The sequence below is a fragment of the Ipomoea nil genome, unplaced genomic scaffold (assembly GCF_001879475.1).
Source record: "Ipomoea nil cultivar Tokyo-kokei standard unplaced genomic scaffold, Asagao_1.1 scaffold0268, whole genome shotgun sequence".
Classification (NCBI taxonomy): Eukaryota; Viridiplantae; Streptophyta; class Magnoliopsida; order Solanales; family Convolvulaceae; genus Ipomoea; species Ipomoea nil.
The window spans coordinates 4554054-4576989 of record NW_017616696.1 but is presented as its reverse complement, the minus strand read 5'-3'; the positions used below and the strand labels follow the sequence as shown (position 1 = coordinate 4576989).

Below are 22936 nucleotides of genomic sequence, written 5' to 3'. Positions count from 1 at the left end.
GTTAGTTCACCGTTAACTTACTCATTAATTTTAATAAGAAAAGTCTATTGGCATAATTAGTACTCTATTTTACTCTTATTAAATTAAAAATAATAATTTAGTAGCTACAACAAAAAATAATACATATGCATTTCTTTACTTTAGAATTATGTATCTACCATGCCTTTATTCAAAAACAATTATTCATTAAATAAGAGAAATAATTTCATTAGTTACTTTATTTTTCTCCAATATAAAAATTCTTTAATTCATCCATTGATTATATTGGCTACATTGTCAATACAATGTCTTTATTAAAAAAAATTATTCGTTATCAATAAATTAATTAAGAGAAATAATTTTATTAGTTATATTGTCTTTATTTTTCTCCCATGTAAAAAAAAAATTACATTAAAATTCATCAATTGATTATATTCACTACATTGTCTATTATCTTTTTTTTTTTTGTGCACTATTTTTTAATTAAATATCAAAGTTATAATACAAAATAATGCTATATATTTATTTATCAAGTATTTTATTAATACAATGAAAAAATTAAAAATATATATATAATTAATAAAGTCAATCATAGTAACTACTTGAGGAATTTGTTGACAAAGAGAGTATTCAAATCACACAACAAATTGAAGTGAGAACTACCCGCAATGTCCTTGTTTGACAATCCGCAGTTAGCAGTTACCGATAGCAGATTTGACCAGCGAATTATATCAACGGTTCGTAAAAAGATATATGAAAAAATTAACTGTTCAGATTAACATGTAAAATGACATAGGGTAATAATAATAATAATAATAATAATAATAATAATAATAATAATAATAATAATAATAATAATAATAATAATAATAATAATAATAATAATAATAATAATAATAATAATAATAATAATAATAATAATAATAATAATAATAATTGTTTTAAAAAAATAAAAAATAAAAAATATAACTAAGCCAATCATATTAACTACTTGGGAGATTTATTGACAAAAAAAGTATTCAAATCACACAACAAATTGTAGTAGGAAACTACCTTGCAATGTCCTTGTTTGGCAATCAGCGGTTAACTGTTTAATATTAGTATATATTTAATATTTTATGCCCTAATTTTTATTTGCTCTCCCTTATGTCCCCTATTTGGTTTCAACCATACCTATACAATTATTTTATTGACAATTATAATCAATCTTGACTATATTATATTGCATTTGTAAACTTAGAATTACTTATTTAAATACGCAAATTCAACATTCAATTATCTACTCATGAACAATTCCCATATAATCTTGCCTTAATATACTTTAAAGTAATTATTTAAAACAAAAAAAAAAAAAAAAAAACATTGGGCATTATCCCAATCGCGCAATGCGCGTAAAAAACTAGTAAAAGAATAAGGTTCAAATTGACCACTGGACGTAACCTGAAAATGCAATTAGGCCATTGAACGAAGAAAAAAAAAAGTACAATTAGATCACTAAACACTCAAAAAACGTCCAATTAGGTCACTGATCACTCCAAATGTATGCAATTTCACTGGATAGCAGGTCACCATCAATTTTAGCAGGTTACCTGCTTACATGGCAACTGAGTTGGCATTTTTAATAATTTTTAATAATAAATTTAAAAACTTAAAAAAAAAAAAAAAACACGGTCACCCGTGGTTTTTTTTTTTTTAACTTTTAAAAAAAAATTATTATTAAAAATTATTAAAAATGTCAACTCAGCTGCCACGTAAGCAAGTAACCTGCTAAAATTGATGGTAACCTGCTATCATGTGAAATTGAATACATTTGGAGTTTTCAATAGCCTAATTACACTTTTTTTTTTTCGTTCAGTGACCTAATTGCATTTTCATATTAGGTTTAGTGACAAATTTGAACCTTAAATAAAGGTAACAAAATTTACATTCAAACTACATTACCATCAAAATATGTCATATATCAAAGTGTACCTTCAATTAGTAAAATTTTGTCATACATCTTAATTTTATTGAAAAATTATTCTTCCTCCGTCCTTAATTATTTGTCATATTTACTTTTTGCATGGATTTTAATACAACACAACAAATATTATTAACTTTTTCATTTTGCCCCTAAAAAATAAGTATCATTATGGGGAGGGAATTACAAGGGTCTCTATTACCAATTCATTTGTGCTATTAGGAAGTTGATGGAGAGGGATTGGCAATGCAGAATTAAGTGGGTGTATCATAAGGCTAATATGTGCATTAATTGGATGTCAACAAGTGCATAGGCTTCTAAACATGGCTTTTAAAATCTTAAAGTTTCGTCGAGGTTGGTGGTTTGTATGTGTTAGAACAATCGTCCCCAATTGAGGTCACGCATGCTGGTTCGATAGGTAATATTTTTCATTTTCAGTTACATTGTCGATATGATCACTCGTTTTTGTCAACTTTGAAGAAGTTATGCTCTGATCTAGAGTCTTTATTTGTCCTACAATGTGAGTTATGTGAGTTTTGCAAACATCATTGTGTTTCTTATTTTCCTCGTGTTAATAACAAAGCCGATGCTTTGTTTGAGTTAGTTCACTAATCACTCTGATGTATGGGGTCCGTGTGGGATGATGTCAAAAAGTAGTTTTAGATACTTTATAACCTTTGTGGACGATTTCTCTAGACGTACTTGGTTATATCTCATGAAGTCTAGAGATGAGCTATTTGATATCTTTTATAATTTTGTTGCTGAAATTTGAACTCAATTTAATAAAACTATTCAATTTGAGAAAGTGATAATGCACAAGAGTATTTCAATTCTCTTGATCTTTCTCTACTTATGTAGGTCAATATGGCATTATTCATCAGTCTTCTTGTGCTTACACCCCCTAATAGAATGCATGGTGTGACTGAGCGCAAGAATCGCCATTTGTTGGAAGTTGCTCATTCTTTCTTGTTTCAAATGAAGGTATCTATGTTGTTCTAGGTTGATGCTATTCATATTACTTGTTAGCTTTATGATTAATAAAATGCCTTCGTTTATTTTTAATGATCGGGTTCTTTATTCAATTGTATATCCGTCAAAATCTATGTTTTCCCTTCTTTGAAAAATCTTTAGGTGCACTTGTTTTGTAGATGATCTTCGTAACCAAATAACCAATACGAAAAACTTGATCCTAAAACTCTTAAATGTGTGTTCGTAGGGTATTCTTACACTCAAAAAGTCTATAGGTGTTATTCTCCAGACTTAGGTCGGTATTTTGTTTCAGGTGATGTTACTTTCTTTGAAGATGCATTGTTTTCAAAAAATGCTTATGACTATGTCTCTACCCCAATGTTATAAGATGATTTCCTAGAATACACAATTACTATTCCTATGTCTACGGCTCGGTATATTCCTAGAGTTACACCTCTAGTTACACAAGTCTATTCTAGGCAGCCAAGGAAATGGTTGTGTCGTCAATTACACAAGTATATACTCCTCACTTACCATAATCTTCGTCAAATGATTTAGATCATCTGATTTCCCTAAGGAAAGGTAAACGTAGTTGTTTTCATCATCATATCTCTTCGTTTGTTTCCTATAACCATTTGTCAGTGTCTTCTCATGCTTTTGTAGCTCAATTAGATTATATTCCTTGCATTAGGCTTGGCCTCATGATGGATGGAGAATTGCTATGGTAGAGGAAATGATTTCGATCTCTTGAGGACAATCAGACTTGGGAGTTGGTTTCTCTCTTAGGTGGTAAATTTGCTATTGGGTGTAAGTGGGGTTTTTTTGGGTAAAAACAAACCCGACGATTCTCTGGGGAAGTTTATATGGAGCAACCACATGGGTTTGTTGCTCATGAGAGAGTATGGGAAAGTGTTTAAACTGAAAAAGTATTTATATGACTTGAAATAATTTCTGATAACGTGGTTTGGGAAATTTAGTAATGTCAATGTTGATTTTAGCACATGTCAAAGTGCTTATGATCATACCATGTTTTCCAAACATACTAATCTCGGGTGTGTTTCATTAATAGTGTATGTTGATGACATAGTGATCACACGTAGTGATGCAAGAGAAATTGAGGCTCTCAAGTCTTTTCTCAAAAAGAAGTTTCATACGAAGGATTTGAGAGTCTTGAAGTACTTCCTATGTATTGAAGTTGCCCACTCTAAGAAATGTATAATTCTCTCGCAGAGGAAAGTACATTTTGGATCTTCTGAAAGATACTGAGTTGCAAGGGTCAAAGCCTTGTCAAACGCCGATGGATCATTAGAGTATTAAACTCATTGCTAGTGAATGAGGCCCCTCGATGATCCGGGAAGGTATATGAGGTTAGTGGGAAAGTTGAACTATCTTACTATTACCCGGCAAAACAACGCTTTCTCAGTAAATGTGGTGAGTCAGGTCATGAAAGATCCACTGGGATGCAACTGTTCAGGTTGTGAAATATATAAAGATCATAGGACTCTTGGGAAAGAGATCTTATATTGCTAGTCGGGAGAAATATGAATGTTGAGACATTTTCTGATGCTGATTAGGTTGGATCACCGAGTGATAAAAGGTCCACAACAAGATATTGGCACAACCCGCACTAATGACGGAGCCGGGACGGGCACATCATAACATCCTAGCTAGATACCAACCACAAGAGGGAAGGGGAATAATTTATATTTTTTTGATGATGATGATGATGCTTAATGTTTTTTACTGATTCTAAAGGAGCAGAACTGCAGAAGGAATTAACAAACCAATTTTTTCTTAGTAAATATCAATCCATAAAAGAAAACATGGATCATGGACAATCTCAACCCTGCACCCACCAAACTCCATTATATTTTTTTTGGAGAAAAAAACAGGTGGAAACACAAGAAAGAAACTAGTCATCAGGATTCTTACGAGCTGCAATAATCAACAAAGAGAACCCAACATTTTCCTCTTCTTTCTGCTCCAAATTCTTCTCCTCTAACCACAACCTGCTGTCCAGTCCCCTTCTAGTCCTAAACATGAACACCGCACCCCCGCCGCCACCGTCTGATGTCTCGTCGAACAACCACCCATGAACATCCCACATCATGTCCACCAACAATCCGTCCAAGAAAATTGTCTGGTTTCCTCGGAAGTTCCACTGCAACCTCTTCACCTGAATCACATCCCTCTTATCATCAACACCCACCCACAGCGCCCAGTTCTTCAATCCCTTCCCTTCTCTCGCGCACCTGATCGTAATATCATGGCTCGTCCCTCCCTCGCCGAACCGTGCCCTGCCCGAGAAAACACACCTCCCTGCAGAGAAATACTCGCACCGTGAAATCAACGATTGTTTCGCCACCTTCGCGTCAGAATCGCAGCATCTCTTGGCGTTTGATTCCTCGTCCTTGTCTCCGTGAAACAGGGCTATTTCTGAGTTGATCAGTACCAGGATGTAAAACCCTTTGACTGGTTCAGGCCCGGCATCATACGTAGCATTCGACAAATCCCAGAAAACTTCACTTCTCGAGCTGCACGATTCGATGGCTTTTGACCCTTTGATCTTCTCTATCTTCCCGGAATTCTTGAAAGACGAAGACGAACACGGCCAGTCGGAAATACTGATCGAAAACCCCCGGCTTGCTAGGCTGCCCCATGTGATCTTAATCAAGAATCTCTTCTCTGTCGAGAGTTTTACCTCGTACCGGGAAGAAACAGCGGTCTGGATCGAAGGAACCAAGTCATCAGGAGAAAGATCTGACGGCCCTGAACAGTATGAATCTGCTACTTTGATGGCATGTTCACTGTAACAACGCCCAATACTTCTCATGTTTTATTATCACCAAAAAACCCGATTTTCGAATAGTCCAGAGGGAATTGAATTGAAGAAGAACAATAAGAGGAATTAGCTTGAAGGAATTGAAGCCAAGGAATATGGCTATAATATGGTTCTTATCCCTTGCTGTTGTAGCAAGAAAATCACAAGTTTGAAGGTTGAGGAAGACAAGACAGGAGTCAATTCAGGTGCCTTTCTTCTGGGAACAGTTTTTCTTCCTCGGAGCCTTGTTGGAGTGTGTAACCGAAAAAAAATTGTTATAAAAACAGCTTACAGGCATTAAATATAATTCCTTCACCTTAACAAAAACAAATCTCAATCCTAATATTTACATATACATCCATCATTAACCAAAAGTCAAAAATTTAATCCTTAGCTTTGCGTATAGAGCAACCTTAAATCTCAAAACTAAGTCAGCTGTCCCACCCAAAAGAGGTGCCTACAATTCAGGGATGAAATTAATCATTGTGTCCGACAATGAAAATCTTAGGTATATCCAAAAAAAATATTTACATATAAATTAAACAGTCAGATGATAAGAAGAAGAATTCACTGTTAATTTTTAAATAAATTATTTATACTGACTTTTCAGTCACAGTTCATATACAATAGTATATATTTAAAAAACAAATGCAGAAACTAACAGATGGGATTAGTGCTACATGCTGTCCTAGTTTGACCTAATCTGATTCTGAAAATGTATTAAAGTAGTAATTTTTTTTAAGTGTTGGTTAATGACACTTAATTAGGAGAGTTAATCTATGCTTAAGACTTAATAGTGTCAGGTGGAATGGAAAGGTTAAAAAAAAGGTGGTTTGAAAGCCTCCTTTAATGATCATGTGAGAAAAAGAAGATTGAATAAGTAATATTGGTAGTGTAGTCTCTTGTTGGTGAGAGTAGGTTACAATACCTAAAACTCAAGACTTTATTTGGGTAATAAATAATATAATTATGTCTCATAATTTTAATTTAAAAAAAAAAAAAAAACTTCAATATGACCCTAAACTGACAAAATAGCAGTATTGACGGTTGAGCATATAATATATAAATATAAATGTGCAATTTAACTATCAGCTTAGTCTTTTAGTTAAAATACAACACATACTTCAATTTGGTATCAGAGTCAACCTCATGACAAAGGTCATGGTTCGAATCTCCGATTATCTTAAATATTTAATGTAGGAAAGCATTATTTGCATTCAACAATGTGTGTCTTAAATTCTAGGACCATGCTACACATACGTATATTTACCACACACAAAGAGACTCTCTTAGCAATGTGACTAATTGTGAGTGGCAATTGTATAGGTAAACATTTTCCTAAATTCGATTGCATATTGATATGCCAACAAGATCGAGTACTACTAATTATGTTTGTTTTAATAACTGGTTAATATAAAAGAATCATATAGAAACACAACTATTTCATTATATTATTATACTTGAAAGGTCACGGAATGTGACTGATGTCTAATTTCGTAGTGTGAATACAGATCCGCCTGATATTGTTAGAAGTTATCTCATATTTTTGGTGTTGAATTTCACAATTATCACTTGTGCTGGCCAGGCAGCAATTGTAGTTGGGAACATTAAATAATTTCGAAGTTGAGAAGTTTAGAGATGGAGACTTGATGGGTTTCCCTGCCCAGTTCTTGTGTCCATTCTCATCCAAACATGATTTAGAATTAAAGAGTGATGTGATATCCCACATGGAAGAGTCCCACATAGGATCAAAAGTGGACAAACAAGTCATATATTGATGATGTTATGTATGTGAGGTTGTTTTTTGAATTAAGAAATGGTGGTAGAAAAGTTGGTTTGGGATAGTTGCCTGAATCTGGAAACCATGATGCCTCACTGCAACTGCCAGTTGGAAGTGCCAAATTAATTCAATCATTTATCATTCTTCCTTTCTATTCATATATGTAACTGATGCTTCCTTTCAACTGATTCGTTCACTTAGGTTTAAATTTGGTATCTCATTGATTAACCATCCAAAGCCCAGTTTTTCTATGGAATTGTTAGGCACAAGTTAACAATTGTTGAGTATATAACTATTAATGTGCAATCCAACTATCAGCTTAAACTTTTAGTTGAGATGGAGCACATATTTAGTAATCGGCTACATATAACCATTAATGTGCAGGCTTATGGCTTATTACAACTATATGGTGAAATGATGCAGGAAATAAACATTATTCTTGTAAATAATATAGTTCTGTTATCTAGAGATTAGCCTTTAATATATAGTTCTGTTATCTAGAGATTAAGAAAATATTAATCATTGGAGAATAGATTAGCCTTTAATATATGTGCAATATGTTAAGAACATCACCAAGAGTTAGAATTTTTTGCCGATTTTTTCAGTGCCAAGTATAATAAAGAGGGAAAGATAAGAAGAAAAAGGTCACGAGGAAAAATTTGTTTATATATATATATATATATATATATATATATATATATATATTTACGCGCTTAGCTAGTGTGAGATGGGTGCAGCAGAAATTGGATCTCTTGAAAATGTAGTATTTACATGAGAAAAAACTTACTACAAATTTCACCCCATCTGTCCAAAAATTCATTCCAATTTGATGCTCTAATGTAAATGGTGTACTTGACTAAATAAATAAATAATCATATATTTACACACACAATTTCATATTCAATTTGGATTCATTGGGATTTTTCCATGAACCTACAAGTAGGGCAAGTAGGCATGGAATTAAATATTGGGAAACAGGAAAATGAGACAAAACACAGCATTACTTAAATATTTATATAATGACATTTCTTGTCTTATTTGAAAATGCATTATAAACAACAACAGAGTGAAAGGGAATTGAAGAGTTGATGGCGAGGAAGTACATAAAAACACAACACGCAGCACTGTGCTATTCTACTATTACAAAGCTTGTGTGGGTCAGATTTTATTATAATTTAAAAATATTTTTTAAAAAATACGTAATAACAGTTACGAGTGACTAACCTCCATCCATAGTAGTTTAATTTAGAGAAGTTTCAAAGTCATTTCATTTTACACTTTTTTCCGTAATTCAGAATAGTATATATTATGTAAAATGATATGTCTGACTGTGTGAGTACTCATTGTTTAAATGGCGCAATTACATCTGTAATTTTTTTTGGGAGTTTTCAAATTTAAAAATCAAAGCTTGAGTTTGAAAACTAAGATGAAAATTTTTGATGTTTTTTCTCCTGCAAGTTCAACACTTTTGTAGGCCCTATTTTTTTGTTTGTTTATTTTTTTAGTATTATTAATTTTGTTACAATACAGTCGTAGACCCTAGTTTATTTGAAATGGTTACCTTGTATTTAAAATTAGAACAAAAAATACATGTTGTTTTGTCCATTCGTTTCTTTTGTTCCAAAAATATATGCTATTTTGTAAACCATTCGTTCCTTTCGTTAGTTATGCCTTCTCTGATCTCTACTATATAAATAACAATGGAGAGAGAGAAGAAAAAGGTGTGAGAGAGAACAAGTCAAGTGAAGATCATTAGATCATCACAAAAGAAATAAAAGAAGAAAAATGAAACAAATTGTCATATTCTTCTTTAGTTCCCTTGTAATTTTACTATTCCTTTCCAGATGCACGGGCGCCCGTCTCCAGCCAACAATTCAAGGTATTTTCAATTTTTTTTGTTTCTAATATAAAACAAAAAAAAAAATAAATAAAAATCTAACACGGTATACAATTGATTTTTGAAATGTTAGGAAATGATAATAATTCATAAATTAAATTAAATTTTGAATTGTATATGCTATTCCTCTTTTACTAAAGAACGAATCAATAGTTTCATTATTCAACATAATAATTACTCAAAGTGTGAATGAATTATTAAATTAAAAACAATAAATTATTTCATTAAAATACAAAAAAAAAAAAACATATATATAACAATAGTTAATGACATTAACTTAATGCATATGAACTACTATTCATAAATTATAATAATTATATATAGTTAAGTCGCAACGTCCACACTTAATTAGCTTGCAACAAATTTCTGAAAGAGATATTAACAATTAATATAATCACAGCTCAACATTAATAATTACTTAGAAATTAAAGGTGCATGCTTGAAGAATTGAGAAATTAGAAAGCAAATACTTCTCTTTTTCCTTTGGGTTTTTGTTTATTGAACTCATTAATTAAGATATTTTATTTTATTTGAATTTATTTATGAATTGGATTAATTCATTTATTAATAGAATATTTTACACGATCTACACTACCAGTGTTCTCAGATGAACAGAAGATACAAGTTATTCGAGCAACTCAGGAAAGACCTTCTCTAAAGTCACAAGAAGACTTCTCCGCCGTAAGTAGGAATTAACACATCTTTTTTTTTTTTTTTTTTTTTTTACATTAAACTATTGATATCAATTATATTATAGCAAGTGTCATAAATGTGTTACGCTATATATATATATATATATATATATATATATATATATATATATATATATATATATATATATATATATATATATATATATATATATATATATATATATATATATATATATATATGGTACAATTTCATATGCATATAATCCATTCATATAGTATTATAAAAAATTTTGATATTACATATGAAACTCTCTAATCAACATATACATGAAATTATTTTGTAGCTGATGAGTTTGGAAGAATCATGCGAGGATAATGACAAAGACTGCCTCAGTAGAAGAATGGTTTTAGAGGCTCATTTAGACTACATTTACAAGCAAGGTCGCAAACCTAACCGCTAAATTATATTAAATGTTTTAATTAATTTTTTTATTTTTTTATTTTATATTTTTACAATACATATTATGACAATATAGCAAGCTAGAGAATGTGATATTAAATATGTAACCCCACTTAAAAACAAGTGATTGGAAAGTATATATAATGATGCATATGTGCATATGTATCGCTATATCGATCTTTATGTATATATATTTATGTAGAGTGTAAACTCGGCTATTTCTTTAATTAATTAAGTGATACTTTTAACTCTTTTTGGGTTACTTTATCATTTGAAAGGTTTTTTTATTTAATTTTTGTGGACAAAATATGATATTTGTGTCCCAAAGACTTGTGAGTTGTAACTACAAAGAACAACAATACTTGGGAATTAAAAGAATACGTTGGACTTTTTTTTAAAATGATTTCTTTTCTATATTATATCTTTATTATGTCATTTATGAGCATTTTTTGTGTAAGAATAAAAGATTAAATTGTTAGGTTATCAAATTGTCTCATAAATTAAAGTCTAGTTAGATAAAACTTGTAATAAAGGATCAAATGTGACAATATTAATAAAGTCATAAGATTAAACGTGACAATTTGATGAGACTAAAAGTGAACGGATCTCTTTTGTATATTATGTTGAATTCACTCTGATCTAAAGTCTTAACTGCGAAGAAAGTGAATGAATCATAATATTTGTACTTTTTTTTTAAAGGAAGAAACAGATTTCATTAAACAATAACCAACTGAGAGATAAATGAAGGTGGCATAGCAAACCACGAACCTATGACAGAGGAAGAACCTGTTACCCGTGCTAACACATGAGCGACATGGTTCGATGACCTTTTGACATGGTGAACGGACACGTTCCCTATGTCATTTGCAATGCTACGACATTGCTCCACAATCAAACCAACACGAGAGAGATCTAATACACTAGAATTAAAACGATTACAAAAAATAAGAGAGAGTCTGATTCTAAAATTAAATTATTGAAACTTGCAGCCTTCAACCAAGCTAGAGCTTCCTTGGCTGCCATAGATTCCGCCATTAGTGGATCACGATCATAAACAATACGAGAATTATGCGCCGCTACAAACTTGCCATTGTGACCCCGGACAATCACACCTACCCCCACACCATCTCCAAAAATGGCTGCGTCAAAGTTGCATTTCAGTAAATTGCAAGGTGGTGGTATCATGAAATTAGGAAGAGAAGAAAGAAGAAGAGCTCTGTGTATTGATGTGAAAGTATGAATGAGATCAAGGATTACAGAGACTTTGCAGAGAAACAAAAGAGAAGCAATGAAACAGTAAAACAAACTAACTAACTTCTAACTGCTATTTTGCAACTAAACTAACTGCCATTCCAGCTGTCCAAACTATACTCTAATACCCCCCCCCCCCCCCTCAAGCTGGAGTGTACATGGAATGAAGCCCCAGCTTGGAAACCAGATTGTGAAACACCATTGGCTGAAGGGGTTTGGTCAGAATGTCTGCTGTTTGGTTCTCAGTAGAGACATGTAGCAGTTTGATGATTCATTTCTGGACTTTCTCCCTTATCAAGTGGCAGTCAATCTCTATATGTTTGGTTCTCTCATGAAACACGGGGTTCTCTGCTATGGCAATGGCAGATTTACTATCTGAAAACAACACAGCTGCATCAGTCATCTTGACTTCAAGAACCTCAAGCAGGTAGATTAGCCATTGCAATTCACATGCTGCCAGGGCAATTGCCCTATACTCAGCTTCAGAATATGATCTTGAAACTGTGCTTTGTTTCTTAGATTTCCAGGATATCAAGGCATCTCCTAGGAACATGCAAAATCCAGTTACAGACTTTCTAGTATCAGGACATGAGGCCCAATCTGAATCAGCAAAGCCCCTTAGCTTTAAATTGGAATTTGCAGGAAAAAACAATCCTTGCCCAGGGCTGCCTTTGATGTATCTTAATATCCTATGAGCTGCCTGCATGTGGATGGTAGTGGGAGAATCCAAGAATTGAGATAATTGTTGGACAGCAAAGCTAATGTCAGGCCTGGTGATAGTCAAATAAAGAAGTTTCCCTATCAATCTTCTGTACACAGTGTTGTCTTTTAGAGCTGAGCCATCAGTTTTTGATAATCTATGTGCCTGAATCATGGGGCATCTTACAGGCTTGCTCCCAAGAAATCCTGTATCATGTAGAAGATCCAAGGCATATTTCCTTTGTGTCACAGAGATACCCTTCTGACATCTAGCAACCTCCAGCCCCAAGAAAAATCTTAGATTTCCCAAATCCTTGATCTGAAAAACTGAATGCAAGTGATCTTTTATTTGTTGTATCTGTTGCCTGTCCCTGCTAGCCAACACTATGTCATCAACATAGACTAAGAGAGCTACAAAAGTATCACCTGAACCCTTAGTGAATAAGGAATTATCACAGGTAGCTTGCTTGAAACCCATGTTTGACAATTCAGTAGTCAATCTTGCATTCCATTGCCTGCTTGTTTGCTTTAGACCATAAAGAGATCTCCTTAATCTACAAACTAGGCCTGGTTGTGCAGCTGTGAACCCTGGGGGAAGATTCATATAGACTTCTTCTTGGAGATCTCCATGTAAAAAAGCATTATTAACATCAAGCTGATGTAATTGCCATCCCTTTGCAACTGCTATAGTGAGGAGAGTCCTGATAGTTGTTACCTTGGCTACTGGACTAAAGGTATCAACATAGTCTATTCCACAAGTTTGAGTATACCCTTTTGCAACCAGCCTAGCCTTGCACCTTTCAATTGTCCCATCAGCTTTGTGCTTGACCTTGTAAACCCATCTACACCCAATTGGCTACTTAGATTGTGGAAGGGTAGTCAGTTCCCATGTATTGTTGGCCTGTAGAGCCTCTATTTCTGACTGCATAGCAGCCCTCCAACATTCATGTTTAATAGCTTCATTGTAGCATTTGGGCTCTTGAATGTGGAGAATGTTAGTAGCAAAAGCCTTAAAACTGGGAGACAAATTGTCATAGGACAGGACAGCTGCAAGGACATGAGGAGAAGTCCTAGCAACAGGTAGGCTGTAGTCATAGTCCTCAAGATATGCAGGTCTTGTTACCAGTCTGCTGGACCTTCTAGGCTCCACTGGGATCTGTTCTTGTTGAGATTGCATTCTGATAGAATGATCCTGAGTAGAACTTGATGCTAGAGTGTCTGAAAGCATAGGACTGTCAACATCTCTAGCTTCCTCTCTTGGATTCTCTTTCTGAAGGATGATATCTTCCATAACATTATTGTAACTTGGTAAAATAAGGGACTGATGTAAGTCCTGTTTGTGTGACTGATCCCCCTCTATTCTGCAAGGGAACATGTGCTCATAAAAAACAACATCCCTTGATATGAATACCTCCCTAGAGCTCAGATCATATAGCTTATATCCCTTTACTCCATTAGGGAACCCAAGGAACAAACACTTCCTGGCTCTAGGTGAAAACTTCCTTTGATGACCCTTGTGTATCATGGCATAGGCTAAGCACCCAAAGACCCTCAAATGAGAGTATTGAGGTGCCTTTCTAAATAGGATTTGGTGAGGAGTCTGCCCTTGTAAGACTGTGGATGGGAGCTTATTAATGATATAGACAGCATGTAAGATACAATCACCCCAGAAACCATCAGACAATCCTGATTGAAATTTCAAAGCTCTTGCAACTGCCAAGATATGACCATGCTTCCTTTCCACTACACCATTTTGTTGTGGTGTGTAAGTACATGTTGACTGATGAATTATTCCTCTGTCTTGAAAGAAACTGTCCATTTTGAACTCTTTTCCATTGTCTGTTTTAACACATTTGACCTTCTTCTCAAATTGTGTTAAGGTGAAAGCACAACAATTTTTTATCAGTGTCCTGACTTCATCTTTGCTTCTCATCAAATACACCCATGTGGCCCTGCTAAAATCATCCACAATAGTTAAGAAGAATCTATGTCCATAGATAGTATGTGTGTGATATGGCCCCCAAATATCAATGTGTATTAGCTCAAAACAGTCATTAGATACAGTGGTGCTATTGTGGAATGGTAGTCTTTTTTGTTTAGCCAGATGACATATATTGCAAACATCAGTTTTATTCACTCTCAAGTTTTCATCCAATAGGGATAACTGTTTCAACTTTTCATATGAACAATGCCCTAGTCTAGCATGCCAATTACTGCTAGAGTTACAGACATTAACTCTAATTTGTTATAGGCTAGCATAAGTAGAAATCTGAGGTCTTTCAAGATGATACAATCCTTTCTTCAAGCTAGCCAATCCAATCATCTTCCCACAATCCTGATCCTGTATTATGCAAGTGTCAGAATGTAACAGCAATTTGCATTTGGAATTTCTAATCAACTCACTGACAGAAATCAGGTTATAATGAAATGCAGGGACACAAAACACATTTTGCAGGGTCAATTTGCCAGCATATATGGACCCTATGTGTGTAATATCAACCTTATCACCATTTGGCAACTCCACAAACATACCTTGGACTCTTCTAGCATTTGTCAATAGATTATGATAGCACACAACATGGTGAGTAGCTCCACTATCTAATATCCAATTGGCCTTGCTATCAAAAGAGTGTTTAGTATGTTTACCTTCAATATGTGGATTTGGGGCAAAGTTTGCAGCAATCAAATTTGCCTGTGGTGCCATTCCACTGATCTCACTCAAGGGTGAGGAGTTGTGAGTTACACTATCTCTCTGTAAGACCTGTCTTAGCAATTTGTATTCTTCTTGGCTCAAAGTAACAGGTCCAGTGCCTTCATTGAAGGTTTGCTCAGCAGAAATGATCTGTGTCTGGTTGACAGATCCAGCATTCTTGCTTCTTGGTTTCCAGCATGGGGGGTAACCATTTTTCTTATAGCACTTCTCTGCTGTGTGTCCAGTATATCCACAATAGGAACATATGGGCCTTCTATTGTTATTGTTATTGGGAAACTTTCTTGCTACTAAATTGCCATTACTGCCTTGAGTGAACATAATGCTACATGCTTCTTGAGTCTGCACATTCATTCCTGAATTATTGAACCTCCTTTCTTGCTGTTGAACCATCATAAAAGCTTCATCAACAGTAGGGAGGGGCTTGGCCATCATGATTTGGGATTGAACCGAAGCATATGTATCATTGAGCCCTCTCAAGAAAACTGAAAGATTATCACTCTCCAATTGTTGTTCAAGAGTCTGTAACAGACCACAGTCACATCTCCTCTCACACTTGCAGGTAGGTAAAGGCCTTATTACTTGGAGCTCATCCCATAGAACCTTTAGCTTAGCAAAGTAAGCACTCACTGTCAGATCTCCCTGCCTTATTTGATGAATTTCAGCATGGAGATCAGAAATCCTAAAAATATCTGCCTCGCTGAACCTTGCCTTCAAGGTTTTCCATATTCTTTCCGCAGTGCCAATCCAAAGGATAGTCTGAGCAATCTCAGGAGAAACGGATCGCATGATCCATGTTGCAACCATATTGTTGCATCTTTTCCAATAGGGGTACTTAACTTCCCCAACATTCGGTACTGCGATGGTTCCATCCACGAACCCTAGCTTATTCTTGGAGAGAAGAGACATCTCCATCGCCCTGGCCCAAGGGTGATAGTTCCGGCCATCGAGAGGAGTGGAGACTAAGATTAAGGAGGGATTCTCGTTCGGATGCAAGAAGAACGGACTGGCGGTATCATTTGGATCGAAAATCGCTCCTGTGACGCCGGAATTTGTTGGAGCTAAACTAGGTGGTGCACTTGGTGTCGGAGGAGCTGCTCCCAGAGCCGTTGAGTTTGCGGCATTAGGTCTATTCCCCGCACCATTCCACGCCATTGAAGCTTATTGAAGCTCTGATACCATATCATGAAATTAGGAAGAGAAGAAAGAAGAAGAGCTCTGTGTATTGATGTGAAAGTATGAATGAGATCAAGGATTACAGAGACTTTGCAGAGAAACAAAAGAGAAGCAATGAAACAGTAAAACAAACTAACTAACTTCTAACTGCTATTTTGCAACTAAACTAACTGCCATTCCAGCTGTCCAAACTATACTCTAATAGTAACCAAGAGTCAGTTACCTGTAAAGGATTTATCATGCTTCCTGCCTTGACATAAGCCTCAAGCCACGTTTGGCTGGCCACATCCACTTGTCTCTTCAAAGTAGCAATTGACAGAGCAATATTACGCCACACCAAATCATTTCTTGCAATCCAAAGAAACCACATGCAAGCAAAAGGTCTTACAGTCGCCAAAGTGAACGGGGATTGCATGGAAGAATTTAGAAGATCAGATAACGTACCATTAGCAAGGATATTATTGATTCCCTAGACTTGTTGAGCCAACGGGCACAGACGGAGAACATGCTCTATAGTTTCGCAATCTGATGAACAAAAAGGACAACCACCACTAACCCAGACATGGCGTGTCTTGAAATTCTCACGGACTGGAAGTACATTACGCGCATAACGCCATACAAAGTTTTTAACTTTTGAACAGAAAACATACTCTAACTTTTGTACTTAAATGTTATAAATTTAATTTTTTAATATTATCTCAATCAAAGTTTTCTCAATATATACCGTTGAATAATAACAACTAGCCCGCATGGGTAGCTCAACTGGTCATAGAGGTGAAACTTTGGAAGTATGACCAGGGATCGAGTCTCACCAGCGGCAGTGAGGGGGGCTCGATCCCACCAGCGGCAGTGAGGGGGGCTCCTTATGCGCAGTGAGCACTGGTCTAACCTCCCAAATGCTCTGTCGGGCTGGGCCGGAGTGTGGTCACTGGTCTAACCTCCCAAATGCTCTGTCGGGCTGGGCCGGAGTGTGGGGACCCTTAGGGTTGGGGTTCAGCCTTTGGAAGAATAATAACAAAAGCTCATGGACAGGAGCGTAACATTCAATCCCAGTGGATTTGGGCTGGGCCCATTAACATAATTATTGGCCCAGAAGCACATCTTTTATTTATCTCAATTCTCAAAAGACAAAACTCCTTTCGTTGAGGAAAAAACCCTAAACCCTCCTCATCGTACAAGTCATTCACCCGGCGCCTAGCTCACTGAGAGTCCGGCTTTCATCCCCCAGTCTCTTTTTCTACTTGTTTGCAAATTTTCGGCTAATAATGATGAAGATAAAGACCCCAAAGAAAGGAAGAATCAGGCGAGAGCTTGAAAAACGTGCCCCTAAACTGGTAAGTTTGATTCTTTTGCGGAGTAAAATTTTGTTCTATTGTGCGCGATCAAGTTCTGTATGTAAAGGCTTTGATTTTATGAGGTTTGTGTCTAAGACGCCATGGATTTTAGGCTTCAAGAATTTTATTTTGATTCATATATGTATATATCTGCAGGTGGAAGGTGGGAAGAAAACTTTAATACTTCACGGTACTAAAACTAGCCATGTATTAAATGCTGTATTGACTGAGCTTTATCATCTGAAGAGGGATAATTCGGTTAAGTATAGCAGGAAGAACGACAATATTAGGCCGTTTGAGAGTGGCGGCGAAACTTCCTTGGAGTTTTTCTCTCAAAAATCTGATTGCAGCATTTTTGTGGTAAGTGAAACACACTCCAACATTTTTTTTTTTTTTTTGCTTTTATTTTGTAATTCAAGTTTAATATTTATCTGTACATGGTAAGTGGCGTGAATTTATTTGTGTATCTATTTGACTGGCATGGATACATACATGCTTAGATAACAAGTGTAATTCTTTTTTGTTAAGAAGATATAAACAAACTTTTATTTTGAGCTCAATTTGAAGTTTGTGTAAAATTCTGAACATTTTTAAGATGATAATTGTTAACTGTGTGTTCAACTGTTCATCAACTTAAAGGTACTTGATCTTGGTAACTCTTCTTCAAAATGAACATCATTACCTCTTTTTATATCTAGTTGCTGTAAATATCTGGATTTGGAGAAGAAAAAAAAAGTCTGTTCATATTTTATACGTGTTTACTCTTGAAGTAGCATAAGTTGAATCCCAACAATAATGTGTGTTTCTAACTTGTATGAAGAGAAAGATTCTTGTTGAGTTGAAAATGAGAGAAAATAAGTAGATGGTTTCAGTGCCCTTTCTTATGTCTTATATCCTGAGTTCAATGCCCACAATATTCTTTATTGTTCTGCAGTATGGATCTCACTCAAAGAAGCGACCTAACAATCTTGTTATTGGACGAACTTATGATTACCACATCTATGATCTTGTTGAGGTGGGTGTGGAGAACTTCAAAAGCATGGAGGCTTTCTCTTATGATAAAAAATTGGCTCCAAAAATTGGATCAAAACCTTTCTTCGCCTTCATTGGAGAAGGATTTGAGAATGTTGAAGAGTTGAAGCATTTGAAAGAAATGTTACTTGATTTATTTCATGGGGAGGTTTGTATAAGGTTTCTTCTTCACTTCCTGTTCTTCTTTCCTCTTCTTGAGTTTGAAGTGTCATCTTAAGTGGGATCTCATCTATGCAGGTTGTGACAAATTTAAACCTTGCTGGATTGGATCGTGTTTATATATGCACAGCTCTGCCATCAAATAAGGTGTTCTTAACTCATTGTGCATTACGGCTAAAAAAATCTGGCACAAAAGTCCCTAAGGTAGAGTTGGTTGAGGTTGGCCCATCTATGGATTTGGTAGTTCGACGAAATCGTCTTCCTGATGAGAGATTAAAGAAAGAGGCTATGAAAACTGCTCTTGATAAAACGAAGAAAAAGGTTTGTCAATGACGTTACCTTTCAATTGTCTGTATCACGTCTACAGAAACTGTTGTATGTTGTTGCTGATCCTGTTTCCATTTTCAGGAGAAAAATGTTGTAAAAGATGCTATTCAAGGAAAACTTGGGAAGATTTATATTCCTGATCAAAAGGTAAGGGAAAGATGTATTTTAATCTTTTAATGATCTTTACATTAATTGGTAGTGAACTATGAACCATGAACTATTACGTATTTATATTATTTCTTGGACATTGATTCTTAAGACAGAGGGTGATGAGGCGCATCAATTATATGATTTATAAGTGCTATTCTGTCCTTTGGGAGTTGTGAGATAGAACTGTCCAGATTATGTGTCATTTCAAACCAAATAGGAGCATCCTGTGACTAATAATGAGATGATCTCTTTGATTTATATTCTGATTTTATCAGTAGTATGAAATATCAATGTGCAGTGCAGTTATAACAGATGCAATTTATGAACTGCTAATGAATCCTCTATTACTCGTGCTGATAAAGCTGCAGCTTCTATACTAAGCCAGTCATTAATTGCTGACCTCTTGTGTGTGTGTGTGTGTAGGTTGGGAGTGTGCCACTGCCTCACAAAGTAAAAGGACTTAAGAGGGAGCGCAGGGAAGCTAAGACGAAGAGCGGCGGAACAGACCAGCCTGAAGAAAAGAAACAAAAGATGGATTCTGAATGATTCTTATTTTGCCAGTAGGTAGTGTGGCCTTTTGAAGGTCTTGCTATTTTTCTTTTAGGTCAATGCAATTCTAATTTTGCATTTACCAATCTGTGTCTGTGCTGTTCTACCAATCTAATTCTTGATTTTGCTATGACGGATGGATATTTTATGGGTTTATTACTTAACATTCCATTTTAAATGGCATCTAAATCCATACACATACTGTTTGAGGCAACGCCCGCATCAAATGGTCATTTTTGTACTCTGGGTTAAGTCTATTTTGTATCTGATATGATATTGGTGTACTTGTTTCCAAGGAATATACCTTTATATGGTTGCTCATATTGCTTTAACAATCCATTTGCTAGTTCTGGAGATTCTGCTTTGTGATAAACGAATTTACCTGTGATTGGGTTGCATAGGCCATAGGGAAAGACATGCTATTCTGAACTAGGTCTGGAATTGGAACCCTGAGATATTAGATGCGTATCGTATCAATGATTGATATTCTACCGTATCGTATTCTGGCTAAACTCTGACGAATGCTGATTTGTTGCCGGAAATGTGGCTGGAGTTTACCGTATCGTATCAATATTCCGGTTAACTCCGGCTAATGTTGATTTGTTGTCGGAAATGTGGCTGGAATTTGTTGGAATATCTATCGGAACCCGAGTGACCTGTAATAGCAGGTCACTAATTGATTTTTGGGTTTTATTGCACTAAGATATGATATTGATGAGTTTAATTGTAATTTTAAAAAATTTATGAGCCTAATTGACACTTTTAGGTAAGAGCATCCATAATAATTGATCCCCGTTGGAAGGAAAAAAAATTGATTAAAAAAAACATGTCATTGTGAGGCGTGCCGCGCCCCGCTGGCGCGTGCAGCTGGGCCCACTCTTGCCATGCATGAGTAGCACGCTGCCCACTTGCTCGCTGCATTATCTCTTTCTTGCATATGCTTTCCAATTTTCTCTTTCTTGCCTCCCTCTTCTCCAACAAGGTTTCTTTTTTTTCTTAGAATTTGTGCATTATCCACTATTGTGGATGCTCTAAAGTTTGATGGTCTATTTGACAATTATTCCTAATAATAATAATAATAATAATAATAATAATAAGAAGAAGAAGTGGTGTGGTAGTTGTGATATTGCGATGGTGGTGGTGGAGTGGTTGTTGTTGTTGTTGTGTGGTGGTGTAGCTGTAGTAGTGGTAGTATTAATAATGAGTTAATACCCAAAATCGTCCTCGACTATAGTGGTTTTTCTCAATTTCGTCCTAAACGACTTTGGTGACCTAATATCGTCCCAGACTTTTGTGTTTCGCTCAATTTAGTCCTCCATTTGTTATTCCGTCAAATTGGTGTTAAATAAAGAGACAATTCAGTAATGTCAATATTGATCTCTCTTTACTTTCAACTTGTGAAGTGCGAAATTCCTTTTTCTTGTACGAATTACACCCAGAATTACTCCCGGACCTTGCAAATCAAATTTTATATTCGCAGTTTTAGGAGTAATTTTGGGAGTAATTCATAAAAAAAAAAGGATTTCGCAGATCACATGTCTATGAGTAAAGAGATGCCAATATTAAAATTACTGAATTGTCTATTTATTTAACACCAAATGGACAGAATAACAAATGGGGGACTAAATTGAGCAAAAACACAAAAGTCTGGGACTAAATTGAGCGAAACATAAAAGTCTGGGACGATATTAGGTCACCAAAGTCGTTTAGGACGAAATTGAGAAAAACCACTATAGTCGAGGACGATTTTGGGTATTAACTCTATTAATAATAATTGGGAGACTAGCTTGAAGAGGAATGAGAGAGAAGACAGAGACGATAAAATAAAGAATGTGAAAAATGTCTTTTGATAAAAAAATATAGGAAGACATTTTTATGTCAATTTGGATAATTTTTTTGTTGACCATAATGAATATTTTCTTTGGACTTCATTTTTCTTGAATACCTAAACACATGAAAATCGAGAAAATAATTTTCGGAAGTCATTTTATGAGTTCCTAAACGAATTCTTAATGATATATTTTTATACATTAATTTTATTTGAAAAAAAAATTAAGTTAAATGCCATGTTTGGTAACATAGTTAGCTTATCGGTCAATTTTGGCTTATTTGACCATTATTAACTTTTTGAATTGGTTAAACAATCAATATGAGTGTTTGATTAATTAGCTTTTTGTAACATTTTATTGCTCCAAAATGCTAAAATTCTAAAGCTGTTTAAAACATTTTTTTTTTCTATTAGCTTTTTGATAAAGTAATTTTGCATATAATCAACTAATTTACCAAACAGTTCTTTACAATCAGCTAATGCTATCAACTACTTAACTAGTCAAACCCACTAAGCCAATCAACTAGCTAACCTCTATTTACCAAACACCCCCATAATATTTTTTTAAATAATAATATTTTGAGTGGCCTATTAATCTTTTTGGTTTAAAATAAATTTATCTCATCACTCAAAAGATAATAATATCTGAGTGCTTGTTATATACACCATTAACCACGATATAATTATTGGTAACACGCATCTGGAACAATGTTTAAGGGCATCCTCAATAGTAAAGTTTTTTTAGTTTTTTTTTTTTTTTTTTTTTTTTTTTTTTTTTTTGTGTTTTTTAAGGTGCTTACTAGGAGAGAAAAGATGGGAAGAGAAGAAGTAAAAAAGAAAAGCAGAGCTGATAAAAAAAACAATAGATAGACACGTCCGACTGGGCGCTTTGTTGCGCAGCACGCGAGTGCTGTGCGGTTGTGCGAAGTTCTTAAATGTTGGTGGGTGAGTGTGGGCCCAACAATCTGAAAAACTGATAGACTTTTATTTTTCACTCTCCTCACATTCTCTCCTACATTTAAATTTCATTTCTCAAAAACCTAACAAAAACTACTATTGTGATGCCCTAAGCCCCCAAAAAGTTAGCGAACTCTAAAACGAGTTTGGCGGCAAAATGTTCCAATTACACGGATCTCAACGTCCTCCACCCTTCGTTCACCCCCGCACACATCCATGTGAGAAGCGAGCAAAGCTTGGAGGGT

At 34.9% G+C, this 22936-nt stretch overlaps 4 protein-coding genes across 4 annotated transcripts; 2 read left to right on the top strand and 2 right to left on the bottom strand.

Moving 5' to 3' along the window:
• Positions 1 to 4681: 4681 nt before the first annotated feature.
• Positions 4682 to 6013, bottom strand: LOC109151779. Its single transcript, XM_019299455.1, has 2 exons — positions 5828 to 6013; positions 4682 to 5785 (listed from the first exon to the last, which is right to left on the bottom strand). Exon 2 carries the CDS (start codon positions 5739 to 5741, stop codon positions 4821 to 4823), a length of 921 nt encoding a protein of 306 aa, XP_019155000.1. The 5' UTR covers positions 5742 to 5785; positions 5828 to 6013; the 3' UTR covers positions 4682 to 4820.
• A 3236-nt stretch (positions 6014 to 9249) lies between these two features.
• Positions 9250 to 10520, top strand: LOC109153099 (phytosulfokines 5-like). The gene is made up of 3 exons (XM_019300871.1): positions 9250 to 9388; positions 10005 to 10087; positions 10404 to 10520. The coding sequence occupies exons 1-3, from the start codon at positions 9295 to 9297 to the stop codon at positions 10518 to 10520; spliced, it is 294 nt and encodes a 97-aa protein (XP_019156416.1). The 5' UTR covers positions 9250 to 9294.
• Positions 10521 to 14714: 4194 nt separating this feature from the next.
• LOC109153082 lies at positions 14715 to 16334 on the bottom strand. The gene has a single exon (XM_019300848.1). It carries the CDS (start codon positions 16332 to 16334, stop codon positions 14715 to 14717), a length of 1620 nt encoding a protein of 539 aa, XP_019156393.1.
• Positions 16335 to 17497: 1163 nt separating this feature from the next.
• LOC109149446 (ribosome production factor 2 homolog) lies at positions 17498 to 20227 on the top strand. Its single transcript, XM_019297222.1, has 6 exons — positions 17498 to 17689; positions 17846 to 18049; positions 18624 to 18869; positions 18959 to 19201; positions 19289 to 19354; positions 19781 to 20227. Exons 1-6 carry the CDS (start codon positions 17621 to 17623, stop codon positions 19901 to 19903), a joined length of 951 nt encoding a protein of 316 aa, XP_019152767.1. The 5' UTR covers positions 17498 to 17620; the 3' UTR covers positions 19904 to 20227.
• Positions 20228 to 22936: the final 2709 nt, after the last annotated feature.